Below are 24,798 nucleotides of genomic sequence, written 5' to 3'. Positions count from 1 at the left end.
AGCTATTTCCAATTGACATTTATCACATATAGGATCGATATGATTCCATGTTTCTAACTGCCTAGAATTTCCCTACTGCATAATCCTCCTTTTTAATCTGATATCCATGGGGATGGCACTAGACTCAGTCTTACACTTCCTAACTAATGCATTGAGAAGAAACTTTACCGTACTTACACTAAACAAACTTCACGTGCATGAATATATAAACCTTAAAGCATTTTACTGCCGGAAAGATGAATAATAGCATCATAATTAACCCCCCCCCCCTAAAGTTTACAGATAAAGCCTTACTTATATACTTAATAATATACTAATAAAGATAAACTCTCTTTCTAAGCAGGGCTAAGGAGACACTTTGAGAGAATCACCCAACTGTGAGTGGCATCATTCTGGGTAACGCAATTTTATTCACATTACTCTATAAAGCAATGGTGAGACCTCACTTGAGTACTGAGTACAATTTTGGAGCTTTATTTGAGAAAAGACATGCTGGCGTTGGAGTGGGTTCAGAGAAGATTTTACAGAATGATATCAGGAATGAAAGTTAGCATACGAGGAACGATTTTCAACTCTTTAACTGTACACTTTGGAGGAAAGCAAGATGAGGTGGAATCTCACATAGGCATTTTGAATGCTGAAGGGCCTGGATAGATTAGATGTGGTAAGGATGTTTCCCATGTTAGGGGGTTTTCGGACAAGGGGGCAAACTTGAGGATAAAAGGGTGTCAATTTACAACAGAGATGCAGAAAAAATTATTTAGTCAGAGGGTCGTTAGCCTGTGGAACTTGTTGCCACAGGAGGCTGTGGAAGCGAGGTCGTTGCATGTATTTAAGGCAGAGATTGACAAGTATTTGATTCATCAAAGCATCAAGGGTTATGGGGAGAAAGGCAGGGAGTGTGGCACTGGGTGGTTGGATGGATCAGCTCATGATTAGAATGGTAGAGCAGACTCGATGGGCTAATAGGCCATCTTCTGCTCCTATATCTTATGGACTTTATTCAAATAGCTACTACAAGCAAAGGTTCATGTGTTACTTCAGAGGTCGTTTACAATATTAAACTTTATTTATTTTTTTTATTTATTCTTCTTTATTTCAATTTTTAAAATTATTTTCCTCATTTTTTTTTTTGCTTGTTGCTTGAGATTGCCGGTTGTTTAAATTCCAGATAATAGTAGTTTTACTGTACCTACCTAATAGTTTCTTAAAAGATCCTATTGTACCTGCCTCCACCACCATTGTCGGCAGCACATTTCGTGCACCCACCACTCTGTATGTGAAAAACACACCTCTTACATCCCCCCTGAATCCCCCCCCCCCCCCCCTTGGGCTTTTGCAATGAACAGCCAATTAAAAGTGGGATGAAATTGCAGCAAATCTGGCAATACACGTAGAGTCAGGCTGTGAGCTGTCCCTCATCCAGCACCCTCAGTCCAGGCAATCTGCTTTGTGCTCCCTTGCATGCAGTTTTCCAGTAACCTGTGCCTAGTGTGTGGAGCGATCTTATGTAAATTGAAGCAATTCATACACACTAGACCATGTCATCAATTCTTTGTATCTGACACTCTCGGCAGAATGTGCATTAATCTCAATGTAGCTGCCAATTCTCTTCAACAATAGGAGGGGGGGGGGGGGTTTGCCTTAATTTAAATACCTAACCTCTATTCTCTGTGAGCCACCCACTAACTATAACAAAGCGGCTTTGGCAGGATGAATGGGAAGGATCTAATTCCTTTGGCAGGGAGGTCAGGAACAAGGGACACTTAAAATTATTAGAAGGGAAGTGAGGAAAGAAAATGTTTTACTCGAAAGAGAAAACCCAGGCAGCCTGACAGGGTAGAGGGAGAATACCTCACAGCAGCCAAAAAGTATTGTGATGGGCGGTGAAAGAGCCTTAAACAACAGGACAATGGACAAGGACCTCGGAAATAGTCCTCCTTTTGCTATCATGGACGCAATGAACATTACAGCACAATACAGGCTCTTTGGCCCACAATGTTGTGCCAATCTATATGAATCTACAACCAACTAAACATTCCCCACCTCACACCCATAACCCTCTATTTTTCTTGCATCCATGTGCCTGTCTAAGAGTCTTTTAAATGTCCCTATGGTACCATCCACCACCACCCCCTGGCAAGGTATTCCCAGCACCCACCATTCTTTATGTAAAAAACTTACCCCTGACCTCTCCCCTAAATGTTCCTCCCCTCGCCTTATACAGATGTCTTCTGGTATTTGTAACTGTCGTCCTGGGAGAAAGGTGCTGCCTGTCCTCCCTATCGATGCCTCTCATAATCTTGTAGACCTCTATTAAGGCACCTGTCATCCTTTGTTCCAAAGAGAAAAGCCCCACTTGCCTCATAAGACATGTTCTCCAATCCAGGCAACCTCCTGGTAAATCTCCTCTGCTCCCTTTCCGTACCTTTCACATCCTTCCTTTTATGGGGAAAACAGAACTAAATATCTTTTTTATGATTCTTTGATTAATAAGAAGGGAGGGGTTTCAGAAGACCTCTTGAAACTGAACAGAGTCATTCTGAATGGGTCACTTAGTAACTAAATTCTCTGGAGAGGAAAATAGAAAATTTGGGAATACTCAGTAAGTCAAGCAGCATCCGTGGTGTGTGTGTGTGTGTGTGTGTGTGTGTGTGTGTGTGTGTGTGTGTGTGTGTGTGTGTGTGTGTGTGTGTGTGTGTGTGTGTGTGTGTGTGTGTGTGTGTGTGTGAGAGAGAGAGAGAGTTAACATTTCAAGTCAATGACCTCTCAACTTTAGGATGGAAAAGTAGGTGTAACTCATGGATCCATGAACCAGGTTCAAGCCTGGCCTTGGATACTGTATGTGTGGTGTTATCACATTCTCCCTGTGATTGCCTGGTTTTTCCTCAGTTTCTCTTATTTCCTTCCACATCCCTCAGACAGGTGGGTTAATTAGATGCAGTCATTTGCTCAGAGACTGTAGATGAGTGGTTGAATCAACCGGGGCGGAGATGTTGATGGGAATGTGGGGAAAATAAAATAGGGTGATCATGTCAATGGATGCCTGATGGCTGGTTCTACCTTGGAGTTGGGGTTAATGGGGGCAAAAGGCCTGTTTGCATTCTGTATGATTCTATGACTGGATGTGCTTCCATGAGGCATCATGTCACTGTACCTGTCCCAGGTCCAATACATTGACTGCATCCCCTGACATAAAAGCCTGAGACAAAAATTACTCAACATCTCCCACCTTCACCTCAGTTCCATGCAACATGAACTCCAAGGAACCATCCTGATATAACACAGATGGCATGTGGAGCTGTGACTAGATGTGTGAATGTTAACCTGATCTCAAATCCCTTCTTTTTCCTTGCTGAACATACAATACTGAGGGTTAATTTGATATTTGATAAGGATGTGATGAAGCTGGAAAGGTGATGGAAAGATTCACACAAATGCTGCGTGGATATTTTTCTTTGAAGCGTGGCCCAATATTTTAATTCCACACCCCATTGTCCCACTGACGTGTCTGCCCATGGCCACATTTTCTGCCAAACCGAAGTCCCACATAATTTGGAGGAACAACACCTCTATCCCTCTTTCTCTTTTCTTCAGCTCTCTACTCTCCTTTCATTCTATTGCAGAGCTACCTTTCTTAGCCTTCTGCCCTCTCCCCTATAACAAGACCATAAGACATAGGAGCTGAAATAGGCTACTTTGCACATTGAGTCAGCCCTTCCTTTAAGTCATGAGCTGACCCATTTTCCCACAGACCCACTGCTTTGCCTTCACCCCATAACCTTAGATGTCCTGGCTATTTGAGAAGCTATCAATCTCTGCCTTAAATATACCCAATGTCCTGGCCTCCACAACTGCCTGTGGCAACAAATTCCACAGATTCACCATCCTCTGGCTGAAGAAATTCCTCTGTATCTCTGTTCTAAGCGGACATCCTTCAATTCTGAAGTTGCACCTTCTTGTTCTAGACTTTCCTACCTTGGGAAACAACATTTCTACATCTACTCAGTCCATGGCATTCAATGTTCAATATGTTTCAATGAGATCTCCCTTTCATTCTCCTAAATTTTAACAAATACAGGCCAAGAGCTGTCAAACGCTCCCCATATGATAACCCTTTCATTCCTGGAATCATCCTTGTGAACCTCCTCTGAACCGTCTCCAACAACAGCACATCCTTTCTTAAAAAAAGAGCCCCAAACTGCTCACAATACTCCAAGTGAGGTCTCACCAGTGCCTTATAGAGCCTTAACATCACATCCCAGCTCTTGTATTCCATTGCTCTTGAAAGGAACGCCAGCATTGCATTGGCCTTCTTCACCATCACCTCAACCTACAAGTTTACCTTCAGGCTCCCGCTCCCCTGCACAAGAACTCCCAGGTCCCTTTGCACCAGGGAATTTTCAATGTTCTCCCCATTTAGAAAATAGTCTGCCTGTTCATTTCTTCTACCAAACTGCATGACTGTACACCTTCTGACTTTGTATTCCATTTGCCACTTCTCTGCCCATTCTCCTAATTCGTATAAGACCTTCTGCAGCCTCCCTGTTTCCCCAACACTACCAGCTCCTCCACCTACCTTCGTATCATCTGTAAACTTGGCCACAAAGCCATTTATTCCATAATCTAAATCATTATCATGCAACATAAAACGAAGTGGCCCCAACACTGGCCCCCGTGGAACACCTCTAGCAACTGGCAGCCAACCAGCCTATAACTTTCAGGGTTACTTTTGCAGCCTTTTTTAAAAACAATGAAACAAGCCTCCCACAAGTTCCAAGGGAATATCTTGTCAAGCCCTAGGAATTTATCCACCCTTATTTGCTTTAAGACAGCAAGTGCCTCCTCCTCTTTAATCTGTATAGGTTCCATGACCTCACTGCTTGTTTTCCTTTCTTCCCACGACTCTGTACCAGTTTCCTGAGTGAATACTGAGACAAAAAAAAACATTTAAGATCTTCCCCATCTCTTTTGGCTCCATCCAAAGCTGACCACTCTGATCTTCGAGGGGACCAATTTTGTCCTTTACTATCCTTTTGCCCTCAATATACCTCTAGAAATGCTTAGGATTTTCCTTCACTGTCGGCCAAAGCAACTTCATGTCTTCTTTTAGTCTTCCTGATTTTTTTAATGAAGGTTTTTCTTGGATTTTTTATATTCCTAAAGAACCTCATGTTGCCTATACCTGTTATATACCTCTCTCTTCTTCTGAACCAGATCCCCAATATCCCTCAAAAACCAAGGTTCCCTATGCCTGCTAATCTTGCCTTTGATCCTGGTAGGAACATACAAACTCTGTGCTCTTAAAATTTCACCTTTGAAGGTCCTCCACTGACCACAGAACCATAGAAAATTACAGCACAGAAACAGGCCCCTTCCGCTCTTCTAGTCTGTGCCGAACCATTTTTTTGCAAAGTCCCACTGACCTGCACCCAGTCCATAGCCCTACATACCCCTCCCATCCATGTACCTGTCCAAATTCTTCTTAAATTTTAAAATTGCATCTGCATTCACCACCTCAGCTGACAGCTTGTTCCACATTCCCATTACTCTTTGTGTGAAGAAGCTCTCCCTCAAATTATCCTTTCACTCTTAACCCGTGTCCTCTGGTTTGTATCTCACCTACCCACAGAGGAAAAAGCATGTCTACATTTACTCTGTATGTCCCCCTCATCATTTTAAATTCCTCTATCAAATCTTCCCTAATTCTTCTATGCTCCAGGGAATAAAGTCCTAACCTCTTTTAACCTTTCCCTGTAACTCAGTTCCTGAATTCCAGGCAACATCCTAGTAAATCTTTTTGATATCTTATTGATATCTTTCCTGTAGTTAGCTAACCAAAATTGCACACAAAATACTTCAAATTTGGCCTCACCAATATCTTGCACAACTTCACTATAATAACGGGGATGAGAAGATGGTGGAGGAACTAAATGAGATTTTACATCAGTCTTCTAGCAGTGTGCCAGATGTCAAAAGGTATCAGGGAAGGGAAGTGAGTGCAGTTACTGTTTCAAGGGAGAAGGGTAGATGGGTTTCCGGAACAGATGGATTGTACCCCTCGATTTTGAAAGAAGTAGTGATAGAGATTGTGGAGGCATTGGTATTGATCTTTCAGGATTCAATAGAATACTGATGAAAAAACAACATTTACAATCTCCTCCATCTATTTTGGCTCCATAGCCGACCACTCTGATCTTCGAGGGGACCAATTTTGTCCCATACTATCCTTTTCCTCTTAATATACCTGTAGAAACCCTCAGGATTTTCCTTCACATTGTTAGCCAAAGCAACCTCACCTCTTCTTTTTGCCTTCCTGACTTCTTTCTTGAGGTTTATCTTGCATTTTTTATACACCTCAAGTACCTCATTTGCTCCATGTTGCCAATACCTGTTAAACACCTCTCTTCTTCTGTACCACATCCCCAATATCCCTCGAGAACCAAGGTTCCCTATGCCTGCTAACCTTGCCTTTGATCCTGACAGGAACATAAAAACCCTGTACTCTCCAAATTTCACCTGTGAAGATCCTCCACTTACCTCACACATCCTTGCCTGAAAATAACATCCCAATCCATGCATTTTAGATCCTTTCTCATTTCCACAAAATTGGCCTTTCTCCAGTTTAGAATCTCAACCCGAGTCCAAGACCTATCCTTCTCCATAATTTAACTTGAATCTAATGGGATTATGATCAAGTGTTTTTCTACACATACTTCTGTCACCTGTCCTGTCTTGTTCCCTAATATGAGATCCAGTATTGCACCCTCTCTAGTTGGTACCTCTATATATTGATTTAGAAAACTTTCCTAAACACATTTGAGAAACTCCATCCCATCCAGCCCTTTTACAGTATGAGAGTCCCCGTCAATATGTGGAAAATTAAAAATCCCCACTGTCACAACCTTGTGTTTCCTGCTGCTGTCTGCTATCTCTACAGAGTTACTCCTCTAATTCATGCTGACTATTGGGCGGTCTATAATACAACATCATGCATGGGGTCATACATTTCCTGATCCTCAGATCCACCCATATAGCCTCAGTAGATTAGCCCTCTGGTCCATCCTGCCTGAGCACAGCTACAATATTTTCCCTGGCAAGCAAAGCCACTCCTCCCCCTTCCACCCACCCACCATTCTATCGGGTGTAAGGCAACAGAACCGTGGAACATTGAGTCCTGCCCCTCCTGCAACCATACCAGAATCTACTAAATCCTGAAAGATCATTACCAATGCCTCCACAATCTCTACCACTATTTCTTTCAAAATCGAGGGTGCAGTCCATCTGTCTTGGAAGACCTATCCACCCTTGGACCATTCAGCTTTCTGTGCACCTTTTCCCTTGAAACAGTAACTGCACTCATTTCCCTTTCCCTGCTACCCTTTGACACCTGGCACACTGCTAATGTCTTCTACAGTGAAGACTGATACAAAATACTCAATTAGTTCCTCTGCCATCTCCTTGTCTCCCATTATTATTTCTCCAGCATCATTTTCTACAGTTATAGATTTACTCTCACATCTTTTACTCTTTATATTCTTGAAGAAGCTTCTTGTATACTCTTTGATAGCATTTGCTGATGACACAAAGGTAAGAGGCGAAGGTGACAGTGAGGAAGATTTCCAAAGCTTAGAGGGACCTGAACCAACTGGGAGAATGGATGATGGAGTTTAATGCAGACAATTGTGAGGTATTGCATTTTGGAAGAGCAAATCGAGGAAGAACGTACACTGTAAATGGTAGGGCACTGAGCAGTGTGGAGGAGGAAAGGGACCTGGAGATACAGGTACATTGTTCCCTGAAAGTGGTGTCAAATGTGGACAGTGTTGTAAAGAAAGCTTTTGGCATCTTAGCCTTTTTTTTTTAAACTTTATTTATTCGTTATCTTAGCCTTTATAAATCAAAGTATTGAGTCTAGGAGTTGGGATGTTATATTGAAGTTATTTAAGACATTGGTGAGGCCTAATTTGGAATATTGTGTGCAGTTCTGGTCTCCTAGCTACAGGAAGGATATCAGTAAGATTGAAAGAGTGCAGAGAAGATTTACTAGGCTGTTGCCAGGTCTTCAGGAGTTGAATTACAGGGAAAGTTTAAACAGGTTAGGACTTTCCTTCTTGGAACAAAGAAGAATGAGGGGAGATTTGATAGAGGATAACAAAATTATTAGGGGTATAGACAGACTAAATACAAATAGGTTCTTTCTACTTAGGAGAGATAAATGCGAGAGGACATAGCTTTAGGGTGAAAGGTTTAGAGGGAACATTAGGGGGAACTTCTTCACTCAGAGAGTGGGAGGGGGTGTGGAATGAGCTGCCAGCTGATGTGGTGGGTGCGGATTTGATCTTGAATTTTAAGAATAAATTGGATAGATATATGGATGGGAGAGGTCTGGAGGGTTATGGAATGAGAGCAGGTTATTGGGAGAACATGGTTGGCACAGACTAGAAGGGCTGAATGGCCCATGCTGTAGCATTCTATGGTTCATAGGACAGGCCCTTTGGTCCACAGCATTGTGCTGACCTTGTTAGAATTTCCATACTATACAACCCTCCACTTCTCTCAATTCCCTGTACCATGTTTAAAAGTCTATCAAAACAATCCTGTTGTTCCTGCCTCCACCATCACTTTCTGTGTGAAAAGGGTACTTCTTTATATCTGTTTGTCTATGGTCCTCCCCAGCTTCTTCCTATCTCCTCTCCTCTCCTCCACGCACCTCCCTGCTCCATTTTTATTCAGCTATCTGCCTGTGTTTTTTTTTCCTTTATTCCCGACGAAGGGCCCAGGCCAAAACATCAGTCACCCTTGATGTCTTCTGGATGCCACATGACTTGCTGAGTTTCTCCAGAACGTTTGTGTATTTGACCCCAGAATTTGCAGATTTTCTTGTTAACCTCAAAAGGGAGAATAATAAAAACGCAATGCTAGAGAAACTCAGCAGGCCAAGCAGTGTTCTCAATCTAGCCAATGTTTCGGTCTTGAGTCCTTCATCAAGGTATGAAAAATGTAGGCAGGCGCCTGAACAAAATGGTGGGGTTGGGAAACGGGGAGAGCACAGTCCCAAGGGTAGGAGGGAATAGGTAAGCAAGGCACACTAGCAAGCAGGGGGAGGAGGGATGTTTCTGAAATCAGGGAGTTCTGTGGGATTCTCTCTCATTACCCCCCGCCCCCCCATCTGTAACCTCTGCTGCTCCCTACCCTGAAGAAGTTACACTAAGAATACTCAGCATCTGTGGAGACAGAAACAATATTTCAGATTAATGATACCTTTTTGGTAATTTGGTTAGGAAGTGATTGTTAAAGGATTGCTAACAGAGCTAGGGCCTTTCTCTTTGGAGTGAAGGAGGAGGTCTATAAGATTACAAGAGGGATAGAGAGGTGGGCAGCCAGCAGCACCTTCCTTGGGTGGCAAGACCAAATACCAGAGGACATCTGTTCAAGGTGAGGGTGAAAAGCTTAGGGGAGATGTCAGAGCATTGCACTAACAGCTACGCTAATCGTACTCCCACTTGTACTTGGACTACCTCCTGTACTTAACAATGAGTTGACCTGCCTGGATAGTACTGAAAACAAAGCTTTGTGCTGTATCTCGGTACATGTGGTAATAAACAGTTCAATTCAAATGAATGTTGAGTGCTCCTTGGCGTGATGGTGCCAGCAGCAGGTGGGAAGGCTGGTAAATAACAAAAGGTGTGACTGTGGGAGGTGTAAAAAGGTGATGAATGAAGCCCAAAATATCAGAAGAGAGAAAAAAATAACTGTGAGATGCAAAACTGGAATAATGATTATTTAAAATGATTGAAATCTTTGAAGAGTCCTGAAAGTTGAACCGTGCCAAATCAGGAGACGAAGGGCTCAGGCCCGAAGGTCCGTCATTTATTTTTACCTCCTATGGACCCTTTGAGATCGGCTGAGTTCCTCCAGAATTTTTGCGTTTTCACTACAACCACAGACTTTCATGTCGCGCTCTAGGCCAAAGTCAGTGTGGTTTCCTGAAACAAACATCTTGCCTGATAAACAGACTGCAAGCAAGCTAGACTAGAATATGCAGAGGGTGTTGTACACATGAGGCTGTCTGACAAGATGAGAGCCCGTGGAATTACAGGAAAGCATAGACTGATTGGCAGGAAACAGGGAGTGGGAGTAGAGGGATCCTATTCTGCTTGCCAGTGGTATTCTGCAGGGGTCGGTGTGTTGTATGTTTTTATGTTGTATGTTAATGGTTTGGACTGTGGACTAAATAGCTTGGTGGCTAAATTTTGCAGAGGTTGCAAAGATAAGTGGAGGGGCAGAGAGTGAGGAGGAAACAGAAAGGCTGCAGCGAACCTTAGACAGATGAGAAGGGCGAAGAAGTGGCAAATGAAATCCAATGTTGGAAAGTATGTGGTCATGCACTTTGGTTGAAGGAATAAAAGGGCCGACTATTGATGCACCATCAATTACTTCAAACACTAGAAATTATAGAGAAACTGCTAGGCTTTTGTTGACGACAGAATGGAGGTACGACCATGCTGGTCGACTGTTCTTTACTCAGGCGTCTGTGGGAGGAGCCTCAGGCACAGTCAGCAAGGGGCCTGGTTCTTACACAGCCAAACATAGATACAGTGGTTTACTACAACTATTATTTGGATGTGGAGAAAATTCCAAATTTGGAGGTATAAAGGGCTTGGGAGTCCTCGTGCAGGATGCCCTAAAGGTTATCCTTTAGGTTGAGTTGGTGGTGATGAAGGCGAATACAATGTTGGTGTTCTTATCTAGAGGAACAGGATACAAGAGCAGGAGCAGGGATGTGATGTTGAGGCTTTTCAAGGCACTGGTGAGCCCTCACTTGGAGTACGGGGTACAGTTTGGGGCTCCTTACTTAAGAAAGGAAATGCTGGCGTTGAAGAGAGTTCAGAGAATATTCAGAATGAAGGGATTAGCATATGAGGAATGTTTGACGGTTCTTGGACTGTAATCCTTGGATTTCAGAAGAATGACAGGGGACCTCATAGATGCATTTTGAACATGTCGAAAGACATGGACAGAGTAAATGTGGCAAAGTTATTTCCCATGGAAGAGGAGTCTAGGACAAGAGAGGACGTCTTCAGGATTGATGGGTACCCATTTCAAATAGAGATGTGGAGAATGGTGAACTTCTGGAATTTGCTATCATGGTGGCTGTGGAGGCCAGGACATTGGGTGTATTTGAGGCAGATATTAATAAATATCTGAATGGACAGGGTGTCAAAGGTTATGGGGAGAAGGCAGGGGAGAGGGGTTGAGGGGGAGAATGGATCTGCTGATGACGGAATGGGGCAGAGCAGATTCGAAGGCTGAATGGTCTGCTTCTGCTCCTATATCTACTGGTCTTATGCCAATCGCAATAGCAGGGGACATCTGTTTAAAGTGAGGGGAGGAAAACTTAGGGGAGGTGTCAGAGGTAAGTCTTTTACTCAGAGAGTTGTGGGTGCCTAGAATGCATGGCCTGGGGTGGTGGTGGAGTCTGGAACAATAAGGACATTTGAAAGGCACATGGATGTAAGTAAAATAGAGCGTTGTACGTAGGGGGCAGGGAAGTGTTCGGCTGTTGCAGAGTAGGTTTACACGAGTCGAACTATAAGTCGGATTTATTTCTTTGAATGGAATCGGTTCCAAATCTTTCGTGTGTTACTCCAGACGTTGCTAAAAGTTCTCCAGCATCAGCCTCTCTGTGTGGAGTGCTGAAGGAATGGTATATACTTGTATTAGAATGGGTCAGTCTTAATTTTCCAAGGATTCCCACTGCCTCTATTGTTAGTGGTGAGTCTGATCATCAGATGTAGAATATTAGGATTCTTAAACAGTTAATCGCATCAACTGCACAAATAGAATTCAGTTTCACCACCCTAAATGCTTTGTTTGGGTTAAAAATGGAGCAACCAACTGCAATCACTCTCCGGTCTGGAAAAGGTCCCTTTCACATTTCCATTTCAAGTGTTTTATGAAATCAGGGCTTCCCAAAGTACTTAACAATCAAAACCTTCTTTTCAAAGTGTGGCCATATTGGAGGAAAGTCAGATCTAATTTGAATGCAGTGAGCTCCCGTGACTGCACACAACATTAATAAATAAAAATCAGGCTGTTTGAAAGTTGAAAGGTGACCCAGAAGTGCACTCTTACAATCAGACAAAAGAGAGAATTCTCAGAAATACAAGACACCTCTGCTGTTTATTGAGTACTGGAGGAGCAAGAAAAATAGTGCAAAGAAAATCCGAGATTGTGCATAAGGACCCTCCGACATCAGGTGATGTGACCGTTCATCAGGAGCATGGATAAAGGGAATGCTAACTGTCCTTTTCTGAGGGTAGATTCAAGGTTTAACATTCACATTTATTGTCAGAGTGCATACATGACATCACCTACAACCATGAGATTCTTCTCTCTGCAGGCCAGGCAGAATTTCTAGTTACCAGCATCTGATTCTAGATTTAGTGTTTAAACTAGAATTGCAAATGGATGGGAACCAGAGTGCCAGAGCAGATGGCAAATGGTGGTGGAAAAAGATGCTGATAAGGTTAAGGAAAAAGCTCTATTTTTCTTACATACCTGTGTCTATCTCAGACTCTTTTGAATCTCCCTATTGTACCAGTCTCCACCACCATCCCTGGCAATGCATTCAAGGCACCCCCACCGCTCACTGTGTAAAAAATATCTACGTCATTGAGTGGCATCAGGTAGAAAGAGTCGTAAAGAGAGCTTTTAACATATTGGCCTTCATAAATAAAATAATTGAGAATTGGAGTTAGGATTTTATGGTAAAGTTGTATAAGAAGACGTGGTTGAGGCCAAATTTGGAGTATTGTGTGCAGCTTTGGTCACCTAATTACAGGAAAGATATCAATAAGGTGGAAAGAATGCAGAGAAGATTTACTAGGATGTTGCCAGGACAGGAAAAGGTTAAGCAGGTTAGGACTTTATTCCCTGGACCATCGATGAATGAGGGGAGATTTGATAGACTTTTTTTCACTGAGGTTAGGGGATATAAACTAGAGTTAAGGGTACAAGCAAAAAAGGTTTATGGAGAACATTAAGGGGAACTTATTCACGCAGAAAATGGCGGGAGTGTGGAACAAGCTGTCAGCTGAAGTGCTGAATGTGGGCTCAATTTGGACATTAAAGAAAAATTTGAACAGGTGGGAAGGGGCTACGGAGGGATATGGTCCAGGTGTGGGTCAGTGGGACTAGGCATAAAAATAATTTGGCACAGTCTAGAATGACCAAAGGGCCTGTTTCTTTGCAGCAGTGAGAACAGAGCATGTGGATCCTTGATGATTTCTGCTGCTCTCTGATGGCAGAGTTCCCTGTAGATGTACTTAATAGTGGGGAGGATTTTGCCTGTGATACCTGAGCTGTGTCCACTACCTTTTGGAAGGCCTTACACTCAGGGCATTGGTGTTCCCATACCAGGCTGTGACGCAAATGATCAGTACACTTTCCACCAAACATCTGTAGAAGGTGAAAAAGGAAAATATGGGGGAACTTCTTTGCTCAGAGGGAGGTGAGAGAGTGGACAGAGCTGCCTGCAGAGGTGGGATGCAGGTTCAATTTCAACATTTAAGGGAAATTTGGACAGGAATATGGATGGGAGGGGTATGGAGGGCTATGGTCTGGGTGCAGGCTAAAGGAACTAGGTGGAATAATAGCTCAGCCCAGACTAGATGGGCCAAAAGCTCTTATTTCTGTGCTGTTAAGTTCTATAATTCGGGAGATTTAAGGGGATCAAGATTTAGGAGGGACAAGAGAGGTATGGGATGCCAGAGGACACAGGAGAAGTGGGCAAACCATCAAAAAGACATTTGGACAGATTTATGGACAAGAGGGGGTTTGAGGGATGTTGACCAAGTGCAGGCAAAGGGGATTGGCCCAGAATACCACATTGGTCAGCATGAACTAGTTGGGCCTAAGGGGCTGTGCTATGTGACTCTATAGGAGTTAGGACTAGTAGTATAGCGAACAGTTGATACATAGTTTTATAGCTGTTAATGCTTGCAAAACTTGGAGAGGGATCTCAGAAGTTCATAGCTCATCAGGACACTGGTTGCCTTCTGTACACTTCCATTCACACTGGGCTGCAATCTGCTTCTAGTTTCAGCTGCCTCGAAAATGCCAGCATTGCCGTGGTTGGTTGAAACTGGCAAGAGGAGCTTCTGCCCAGGGATCACCAGCTGCAATTGCTACAGTACATTCACGTCTGTTCTACCAATACAAGAATATGCACTACAGAACTGGGGAATTTATGTCCAAACGTGGAATAAGATAAAATTGCCAAATTATTTTAAAAACGTTTTTAAACTTGCCGCGAGGTTGATCAGGTAGTTTATGGGACGCTGGCCTTCAGTAGTTGGGGGATTCAGTTCAAAAGTTGGACAGGTAATGTTGCAGCTCCATAAAACTCTGGTTAGACCACACTTGGAATATTGTGTTCACTTCTGGTCATCTCATTACAGGACGGATCTGGAAACTATGGAGAGGATGCAGAGGAGATTTACCAGGATGTGGCCTGGAATGGACAATGTGATTTATGAGCCAAGGTTATCAGAGCTAGGGTTTTTTTGGAGTGAAAAAGAATGAGAGGCCTCTTAATAGAGTTCTACAACATTATGAGTGGCGTAGACAGCAGTGAGAAACTTTTTCCCGGGGAGAGAGGGCAGCAAATACCAGAGGACATCTGTTCGAGGTGAGGGGAGGAAAGTTTAGGGAAGACCTCAGGGTTGTGTTTATTTAAACTGAAAGTAATAGGTGCCTGGAATGCACGGCTGGGGATGGTGGTGGAGGCTGGAATAATAGGGACTCTCAGACAGGCACATGGCTGAAAGAAAATTAGGGTTATGAGGTAGGGAAGGTTAATTTTGTGAGTAGATTTATATAGGTAGGCACAACATTGTTGGTTACAGGGCCTGTACTATGCTGTAATAATATTGTATATTCTATGATAAACCCCTCTAATTTACAAATCTCCTCCAGAGAGAAAATTTGCCACCGTTAGATAGAATCACCAAGGTAGTTAACTCTGAACTGCCTTCTGAAATGTTGGAGCATAGAACATAGAACATTACAGTATAGTACAGGCCTTTGGCCCATGATGTTGAGCTGGCCAATGTAAACCCATTCCACAACAATCTAATCTCTACCAATAACCCTCCCATTTTTCTTACATCTATATGTCTGGCTAAGAGTGGTTTTTATGTCCCTATTATACCAGCCTCCTCTGGCAATGCATTCCAGGCACCCACCACTCTCTGTGCAAAAAACTTAACCCTGACATCTACCATAAACTTTCTTCCACTCACCTTAAATGGATGTCCTCTGGTATTTGCTATTGTCATCCCAGGAAAAAAGGTGCTCGCTCTCTGCCATATCTAAGCCTCTCATAATCTCTGACATCTCCCATCCTTTGTCACTCCAGGAAGAAAAGCCTTGGTCAACCCCGCTTCATAAGACATGTCCTCCAATCCAGGCAACATCCTGATAAATCATCATCCCTTGCATCATATCATGGGGTCCTCCAACACCTCCTTGGGGCACCTTCACCAGCAGGACCACAGCAGGTCCAAACACCAGCTCACCATCACCTCTCTGAAGCCAGCTGGAGATGCAGGCATTGCCCTTGATGTCCACATCCCGAAAATGAGTTGACAAATCTGGTAATTTCATTGTCAGCAGTATAGATCCTGATTTTATAGTTTGGGTTCACTGATTTTTTTTTTGTAGGCCAATTTACAAAGTCTTCAGGACCAGCTCTTAACTCAGAAATCTTCCTTGCATTGCTCCTTCATTGATCCTGAGGCACGACATTTGGATTTCATTCTAGCCGTGGGAATAAAGGAGGTCAACAGATACATCCAGTTGTTCTGTGTGCATGAATCCCTACCTTGCCGTTAGAGAGGAAGATGAGGCAACACTCATGAAAATCTTAATCATTGCCATCTTACATATATCTGCCGCAGAACCTGTGCAAGCAAAACACACGGAAAACAGTGTTAGTGAGAAAATCTACACGGTCAATCCTACAGTCCAACATCTCTCTCCTTGCCAAACAACTGCCTCTGTCTCCCAGCTCCACTCCTCATTCTCCTTATCTGCCTGTCATCCTTCGCCCTTCCCTGGTTCACCAATTCCCTCACTGGCCATTCTCCTATCCCTCCCACCTTGTCCTCACTACACTGGCTATCTCTCCTCTCCACCTAGTCTTGATGAAGGGTTCCAACCCAAAAGGCCAACCATTCTGATGCTGCTCGACGCTGAGTTCCTCCGGCAGACTGTCTTTTGCTCCAGATTCCAATATATGTATGTGCTTCAAATAGAGACCTGGGAGTCCCTATTATTGGATGTTAGTCTGGTTGAAGCCTCTTTGTGTTATGTTCATGGTGTGGTGATATTGACCTACCTAATATGAAAGGGTTCCTGCATCCACTAAAATCTGCGCAAAGGAACGTTCACCCATTCTCACCACCTTTAATCCATCGCGTTTCAGATACAATGGACAGTTCAAGATCAGGCTTGCTCCCCTATTGACTTTTACTTTATAAATAAAATGAAAGAAAAATTGGATGTGTTTCTTCATAGAACATTTAAGAAATGCTTGAAACAAACATCCGTTCTTTAATTTAGCCCTGTGACACAGTTAGTATAATGGTTATAGCGCCAGTGAGCCAGGTTCGAATCCTCCATGTCTGTGAGGAGCTTGTATGTTTTCCCCAGGTTTGTGTGGGTTTCCTCTGGGTGCCTCAGTTTCCCTCCCACCCTTCCAAACATACGGAGGGGGTTGTAGGTTAATTGGTACATTTGGGGGGGGCCATGAGCTTGTAGGCTGGATGGGCCTGTTACGGTGCTGTACGTCTAAATTACTAGTAGGGCCGAACTGGCCTGTTCTGTGCTGTAAGTGGTTATATGGTTATATGGTTATATGGTTATATGGTTATGTGGTTATATGGTTAAATTTAATATCCATGTTACCACATATTCAGGAGGAAGAGTGATCTTAATCCTGCTGTACTGTACAAACTCAGTAGTTGATTACGTATGGATAGAAATAAAGAATTCAGCCCTTTGAGTCTGCTCCCCCATTCAATATGATCATGGCTTCAGTCACCTATTCCTGCTTTATCTCCATACCCCTTGGTTCCCTTTTGCCAATAAGGTCGCATCCAACTCCTTTTTCAATATATCTACAAGCTGGCCTCAACCACTTTCTGTGGCAGGGAGTTCCACAAGTTGTAAAGTCCTAAATGGCTCCTCATTTAGACTGTTACCCCTTGACCTGGACTTCCTTAGCATCAGAAACATTCCTCCTGCATCTAACCCGCCCAGTCCTGTCAGACTTACGCACATCTCGCTAAAGCCGGTGGGCTTGTGGAGAGCGCGCCCACTGTTGTCAACCCCTCTCCGCCAGTCAGGAGAGCTGAAGGCACATGCTGGGACATTTAAAGAGTCCAGTGCGCTGAGCCTGAACTGTCAGAAAGACGACAGTTCGCTGGAAGGTGGCTGGTCAGACGGTCGGTCTGTGTGTGGGGGCCCAGCAGCTTCAGTAAGCAGTAGGTTCATTTGCTTTGCTCACAGGTGCTAGTCCTGCCTTGAGTAACTGTCTGTCAGTGTGCTTGGGAGACTGAGTTGCTTTGTCCATGAGTGCCAGCACTGTGTGTGTGTGTGTGTGTGTGTGTGTGTGTGTGTGTGTGTGTGTGTGTGTGTGTGTGTGTGTGTGTGTGTGTGTGTGTGTGTGTGTGTGTGTGTGACCTATGGTTCTCCAGTCCCTTCAGAGGAGAAGACTCATGTGACAGAAGGTCACTTGGCAACCCTAAAATGAAAGGGCTTCGGAGGTGCAGACCTAGTGTCAATGACAAGGCAGTAACTCTGTGAAAATTCTCTTTGTGAAGAAATTAAAGGCAGTCGTTACCACATTAGAAAACTCAGGAAAGTCTCTCGTGTTCCCTTTCTGAGGCCGTAAGTCTGCAGTGATAACAGTCATCTCTCTCCACGTCCAACTAAAAGAGCTGTGCACAATTAAACTAAGAAACCCACGCCTGGAGACCAGATTCTGTTCTTTTGGACTGACTGACTTGAGGTTTTGTGTTGGGAGCTTTATTTTGGGCTTGGACTATAATGGGGAGGCGTAACTTGGACTGTTGGAGTAGTGGTTGGCACAATGCTACAACAGCCCCCAGCCACCCAGATTCTAAACTGCCAGTGTTTGTCAGGAGTTTGTACATTCTCCCTGAGTCTGTGTGGGTTTCCTCCGGGTGCTTCAAATTCCTTCCACATTTTAAAGATGTACGGGGTTGTAGGATAATTGGTCACTTGGGTGCATTTGGGCAGCTCGGGCTCATGGCCCAGAAAGGCCTGCTACAGTATTGTATCTCTATATTAATATATATATATATATATATATATATATATAAAATTAGAAACTCAGATTCCGCAGGAGCAAGCTGAATTTGTTCTTCTTACCTTTGTCCCTCTTACCTTGTACCACGAAGTTGACGGCCTGTCTCTCTGCTTGATTTCTGGCACTGTAATCCTGTGCGTTGATGAGCGGTAATGACCTCCGGCGCCCCATTATCGAAACAACATAACCTGATAGAACGGGAGGACATTCTGTTATCCCACCTGTGATGGTACAGATTCTATCACCAATGTACATATGGACAGATTGTAGAGTAGGATGACTGTGATTGGCTGAGAGTGTAGCACCACCTACTGGCAGGTCTTAAAGGATTGCTCCTAGCCAGACCAGGTCATTCTGGACTGGTCGACCGACTTGTGATATGCTCCAGTCTTTTAGTTAATAAAAGCCTTGGTTTGGATCAACAAGTCTTTGGTTCTTTCGACGCGCATTACACCGCCCCCCACCCCCCCCATTTCATTACTGTTCTTCAAAATAAATAATTATCCTCAGACTGCGTCGCTAATAATTAGACCAGTAGTCCAAAAGTCCACAAGGCAGAGGAGCGGAATTAGGCCATCAAGCCTGCCCTGCCATTCAATCATGGGTGATTTACGAGCCTTTTCATCCCCATTCTCCCACTTTCTCTCTTCCTCATCAAAAACCTATCTAGTGTTTTCGATGTACCCAATAACCTGGCCTCTACACCTGACTGCAGCAGTGAATTCCATAATTAGTTGTTGCTTAATGGCTCACATTTTTCTTCAGCGCTGTAGGTCTCAATGACTCTAACAGTTTCTAGGATTATGTAGGGCCAGAGGGTTAGGTAGGTTTAATATCACTGGTTGAGAGTCCAGTAGGGGTGGAAACTCCCAGTTGCACATGTAATAGGGACAGACAAGTGACCACAGGTGTTAGAGTCTGGTGCAAAAAACCAAACTGCTGGAGGAACTCAGAAGGCCAGGCAGTGTCTGTGGAGGTAAATGGCCAGGTGATATTTCAGGTGGAACCCCTGCTTCAGGACTGAGAAAGAAGAGGGAAGACTGGCAGTGTTAAAGAGAAGGGCGGGGAGGTCAGCGGTGATGAGTGGATTGGAGAGAGGTGAAGGATGACAGTCAGATGGGGAGAGGCAGTGACAGGTAGTAGCGGACAAAGGGGAAAAAAAGGAAATGAGCCAGGAGGAAGGGGGGCTGGAGGGGAGGGGGAAGATGAAGATAGAAGGAAGGTGACTGGTGGGATGGTGATCCGTTGGGAATAGTGGGGAAGGGGATTGGATGGAAAGAGTGTCTGGGTAGTGGGCATGTAGAGGAGGTGGGGAAGGAGAAAAGAACTGAAAGATGGGGGCTGGGGGACGGTGGAGGTTGGAAACAAGGGTGTGTGCAAGAGGACCTTGGAAGATGAGAAGTGGGGGCGGCGAGATGGAGCAATGATATGAAAATGGAGGATTTCATGTCCATGCTGTGGGAATGTGTACTACCCAGGAAGAATATGAGGTGCAGTTCCTCAAATTTGCATTTGGCCTCACCCTGATATTCCTTGGACCTGATCTCCCCAGACATTGTAAAATAAGTACATGATATATGGCCACAAACATGGGCTGCACAGTTAGTATAGCGGTTATTACAGCACCAGCGACTGAGGTTCGAATCTGATGCTATCTGAAAGGAGTTTGTACTTTCTTCCTGCAAATTGTGTGGGTTTCCTCCAGTGGTTCCTTCAAATCATATGTGTGGTGGAACATGGCATTGCATGCATGATGTTACCATACTGTACAGGTTGGCCTGCCTCTGACCCTATAGTTCCTCCCCGTAAGGTTCCCCAATAAAGGTTGAGTTGCCCTAGCCTTCCCCCCTTCATACCAGCCTTCAAACTGGGCCAGCAGAATGTGAAGACGTGCCTGTCATTTCAGGTTATTAAAGCCATTAATCACTCACTGCGAGTCTGCGAGTCTGATGCACATTGATTGTGCATCAATTTAATAATCTAACTAATCTGCCATGGACAAGACGATTCATGCGTAGAAGCTGTAGGCCGATCCCAGGGAACCAGAGGCCTCTGTCAAATTCGACATGTGGCTGCACTGTCTAAATGCTCACAAGGTGCAATCAGATCACCAGCAACGTAGATAAGAATGATCTACACTTCTCATCGGTCGGCCACCGAGCTTATAAAATAATCTGTGATTCTGACAAGTACGACGATGCGAGGGCCCTACTGCTCAATGTACACTTGTTACCTTCTGGTCACCTGACACCAGGCCCCTGGTGAGTCTGTCAATTACTTTGTGAGGGCCATGCAGGATCTGGGACATGCCTGTGGGTGCGTAGACATGATGGCTGCCATTTACCAAGAGGAACTTACCTGCGATGGGTTAGTGGCAGGTTTTCATTCAAACCATATCCGAGAGAGACTCCTGGAGAAGGGCAATAGGACCCTACAGGAAGTAATGCATCTAGTGCGATCACTCGAAACAGCCCAGAAAAATGTAGAGGCTTACGCGGCCAGCAGGTGGTGGACATGGATGTCGCCATCTTGGGACCTGGGGTCCCTAACGGCTGCTGCCGATGCTGAGCGCGTGAGGTGCAATTACTTTGCCTTTTCTCAGCACCCTTGAAAGATCTGTCCAGCCTGAAGCGCAACCTCCTCGAACTGCAGGAGGAAGGGACACTGCACTAAAATATGTTGATCCAAGCCTTCCTCTAGCAATGCTGTGGGCAGGCCGCAACCCTCATCGCCATCTTGGAATGACCGACTTCCAGCGTCATTTCCAGCTGCAGAGAACCGAACGGCAGGAAAAGGAGTAAGACGACTTGGGTCAACGTCACTTCTGACATCTCTTCCAGACCCCACTGCATGCCATCCATGGAGGTGGCCATCTTCAAGACCTCCAGGGCAACCATCTTGGCGGTCACCACTCAGAGAATGAACTAACTCTGGCCTCAATCGTTCTGGACCAGAACAGGCCACACCAGCTGGTGCAATTCATGGTCAACATAGAGGTAAATGGTCGCACTACAGGTTGCCTATTCAATCTGGGGAGCACTGTACAACACTATTCCCTCACAGAGTCTCCTGCAAAGTGTAAACTATCACTAGCATCAAAATCCCACCTCACTGAAATCCGTGGGTGCTGCACAGTGACCCTAACCGTGAGGGGCACAAAGTACAAAAACTTCAAACTTCTCATCATGCCACATCTCTGCACCAGTTATACTGGGGCTGGACTTCCAATGCCAGTTAAAGAGTGTACTTATTCAGTTTGACAGGCCACATCCTCCTCTCACAGTCCGAAACAACCAACTCCTGCCCATCTCTCTGAACACGACAAATCAGACACCGGAATGTCGCCCAAGGCACAGGTCCTGCTGTCTGGCTACCTTCTGGGTCCCTCTGCACCTCATTCAAGAATCTCACCCCTAACTGCAAGTCACTACAAAAAGTAGGCGATACAGCCCTGGGGACAGAGAATTTATAAAAGCCAGAAGGAAAGAGACTGCTAGCTGAAGGCTTTATAGAGCCCAGCAACAGCCCCTGGAGGACACAAGTGGTGGTAGTTAAAAGTGGGGAGAAGCACCGGATGGTCATTGATGACAGCCAGATCATTAACCAGTTTGGATGTCTACCCCCTCCACCACATAGCCGACATAGTGAACGAGATCGCCCAGTACTGGGTCTTCTCCAGCATCAACCTCAAGTTGGTATATCACAAAAAACTGACCCTCCCCCCCAGAGGACCGCCCATACACGGCGTTCGAGATTGATGGCCGCCTCCATGATTTCTTTCGGGTCCCATTCAACCTCACCAATGGAGTGTGTGTTCCAGAGGGAGATGGACCGCATGGTGGATGACCATAAACTGAAAGCAACATTTCCATATTTGGACAATGTCACCAGCTGTGGCTATAGCCAGAATGTACACGATGAGAACCTGTGGAAATTCTTTGCCACGGTCAAAGCCCCAAAATTGATGTATAACCAGAAGAAGTGCGCTGTCCGCACTTCACATCTGGCTATACTAGGGTACGTGGTGGATCATGGCATCATTGCCACTGATCCAAACCATATGCACCCTCTCCTGGAACTCCCATTGTCCCAAAACCTCAAGGCCTTGAAAAGATACCTGGGATTCTTTTCATACTATGCCCAATGGGTCCCCAATTATGTGGACAAGGCCCTCCCCCTGGTGAAAACCACTACATTTTCCCTGTTGGCAAAGGCACAAAAGGCCTTCGAGGGCATTAAGGATGAGATTGCCAATGCAGGCAGTTGATGAATCTATCCCTTTACAGGTGGAGAGTGATGCTTCCAACTTCACCTTGGCTGCCATGATGACTCAAAGCAGGCAGGCCTGTGGCATTCTTTACCCAAACCCTCCAAGGCCCCAAACACAGGCACTCGGCCATCGAGAAGAAGGGCCAGGCCACAGTGGAAGCTGTGCGCCACACGAGGCACTATTTGGCCGCGGACCATTCACCTTGTTGACAGAGCAGAGATCCATCGCATTTTTTTTTAATAATAGACAGTGGGGGAAGATCAAAACCAACAAGATCATGAGGTGGAGAATTGAACTGCCCATCTATAAATACAAGATCTTGTACCGGCTGGAGAAGCTCAATGAGCCACCTGATGCCCCGCCTCGAGGAACCTGCACCAATGTGCAGGCAAATCACCTCCAAGCCTTCCACAATAGTCTCTGCCACCCTGGGGTCACCAGGCTCTATCACTTTGTGAATGCCTGCAACCTCCCTTATTCAGTTGAAGATATCAGGGAGCTGACTCAACTGTTTGGTCTGGGCAGACTGAAACCCAGCCAGAGGAGGCTCAACTGATCAATGCCACTTGCCCTTCGAATGTCTCAGTATGGACTTCAAAGGCCCCCTTCCCTCCAGGAATTGGAACATGTACTTCATTAATATCGTGGATGAGTACTCACACTTCCCATTCGCTATTCCCTGTCCGGATATGACCACACCCATGGTCATTAAACTCTTCCACAACCTATTTATCTTGTTCAGATGCCCCAGTTAGATTTTCAGTGATCGGGGGTCCTCATTCTTGAGTGAGGAGTTGTGCCAATATTTCCTGACCAAGGGCATAGCCACAAGCAGGACCACCAGTTACAACCCCCACAGGAATGGGCAGGTGGAAAGGGAGAGTGGCACGATCTGGAGGGCAATCCTCTTGGCCCTCAACTCAAAAGGGATGCAAGTCTACCAATGGCAAGAAGTCCTTCCGGAAGCGTTACATGCCACCAGGTCCCTGCTGTGTATGGCTATGAATGCCACCCCACATGAAAACTATTCTCCTTTCTCAGGAGGCTGGCATTGAGAACCACGCTGCCAGCCTGGCTGACAATCCCAGGGCCGGTACTACTCCCCAGGCATGTTAGGAACCACAAGTTAGACCTGCTGGTGAGGAGGTGCATCTCCTTCAGGTGAACCCCAAGTACACCCAGTACCACAATGGACAGACAGACATGGTATCCATCTGGGACCTGGCTTGCACAGGAGCCCTGTCAGCAGAGGTGCATACGGGAGCCTCCGCCGTCAATCAGCCGGTCCCTTTTATATTGCTGACAACCGAGTACTCGAACCCGCCACCACCACCCCTAGGCCTCCCCCCTTACCAGCCTTACAACCAGTAACTGAACCCCCAACACCCCCACACACCCCTGAACCAGTTTGGACTAACACAGTTCAGTCCCCTGACATTCAGCTGCAGAGATCACAGTGGCATATAAAGCCACTGGTCCGGTTGAATCTGTGAACTGTAAAAGACTACATGACCTGTAAAGATGAACTCTGTCGCACTTCACTGTGCCGGACTCTATCTAAAGAGCAGTGAATGTGGTGGAACACAGCATTGCATGCATAATATTACCATACTGTACAGGCTGGCCCTCCTCCGACCCTGTAATTCCTCCCCATAAGATTCCCCACTAAAGGCTGAGTTGCCCTAGCTTCCTCCCTTCATACCAGCCTTGGAACCGGGCTAGCAGCATGTGAAGATATGTCTGTCATTTCAGGTTACTAAAGCTGTTAATCACTCGCTTCATGACTGCTTGTGGTTATTGATTGTGCATCAGTATGGAATCAGTTAATTAAGTGAAATTGGGTGGCTCGGGTTCCATGAGCTGGAAAGCCCTTCTACCGTGCTGTATCATTAAGTTAAAACAAAACTATTCACTTTATTGTACCCATGATCTGAGTCTGGTGATCTTTTCAGCGCCTCTGTGACTGCACTGAGCTTTGGATTTGAATAGGCTCACCCCTTTCTTTATGTCACCCTGTGGCTTGAACAGGCATTGTTCATGAACTCTACTCAACTGTGCTACCTGGTGGAATCATCTTCTAGCTTGTATTTCAAGTTTAAGGTTTATTATCATCTGACTGCACATACAT

General features: G+C 45.0%; 1 protein-coding gene across 5 annotated transcripts in view; it reads right to left on the bottom strand.

Annotated features, from left to right (window-relative positions):
* Positions 1-24,798, bottom strand: part of poln (polymerase (DNA directed) nu) — a 512,442-nt gene that overhangs the window by 73,114 nt on the left and 414,530 nt on the right. For all 5 annotated transcript variants that reach the window (XM_069942252.1, XM_069942280.1, XM_069942271.1 and 2 more), the window contains 2 exons: positions 18,478-18,588; positions 15,890-15,968 (listed from right to left, as the gene is read on the bottom strand). In XM_069942252.1, the coding sequence (XP_069798353.1) occupies positions 15,890-15,968; positions 18,478-18,588 (190 nt within the window). The remainder of the gene's footprint in view (positions 1-15,889; positions 15,969-18,477; positions 18,589-24,798) is intronic.

Source organism: Narcine bancroftii, chromosome 1, assembly GCF_036971445.1.
Source record: "Narcine bancroftii isolate sNarBan1 chromosome 1, sNarBan1.hap1, whole genome shotgun sequence".
Classification (NCBI taxonomy): domain Eukaryota; kingdom Metazoa; phylum Chordata; class Chondrichthyes; order Torpediniformes; family Narcinidae; genus Narcine; species Narcine bancroftii.
The sequence above is the reverse complement of the archived record's forward strand: the minus strand, read 5'-3'. Positions and strand labels throughout refer to the sequence as shown.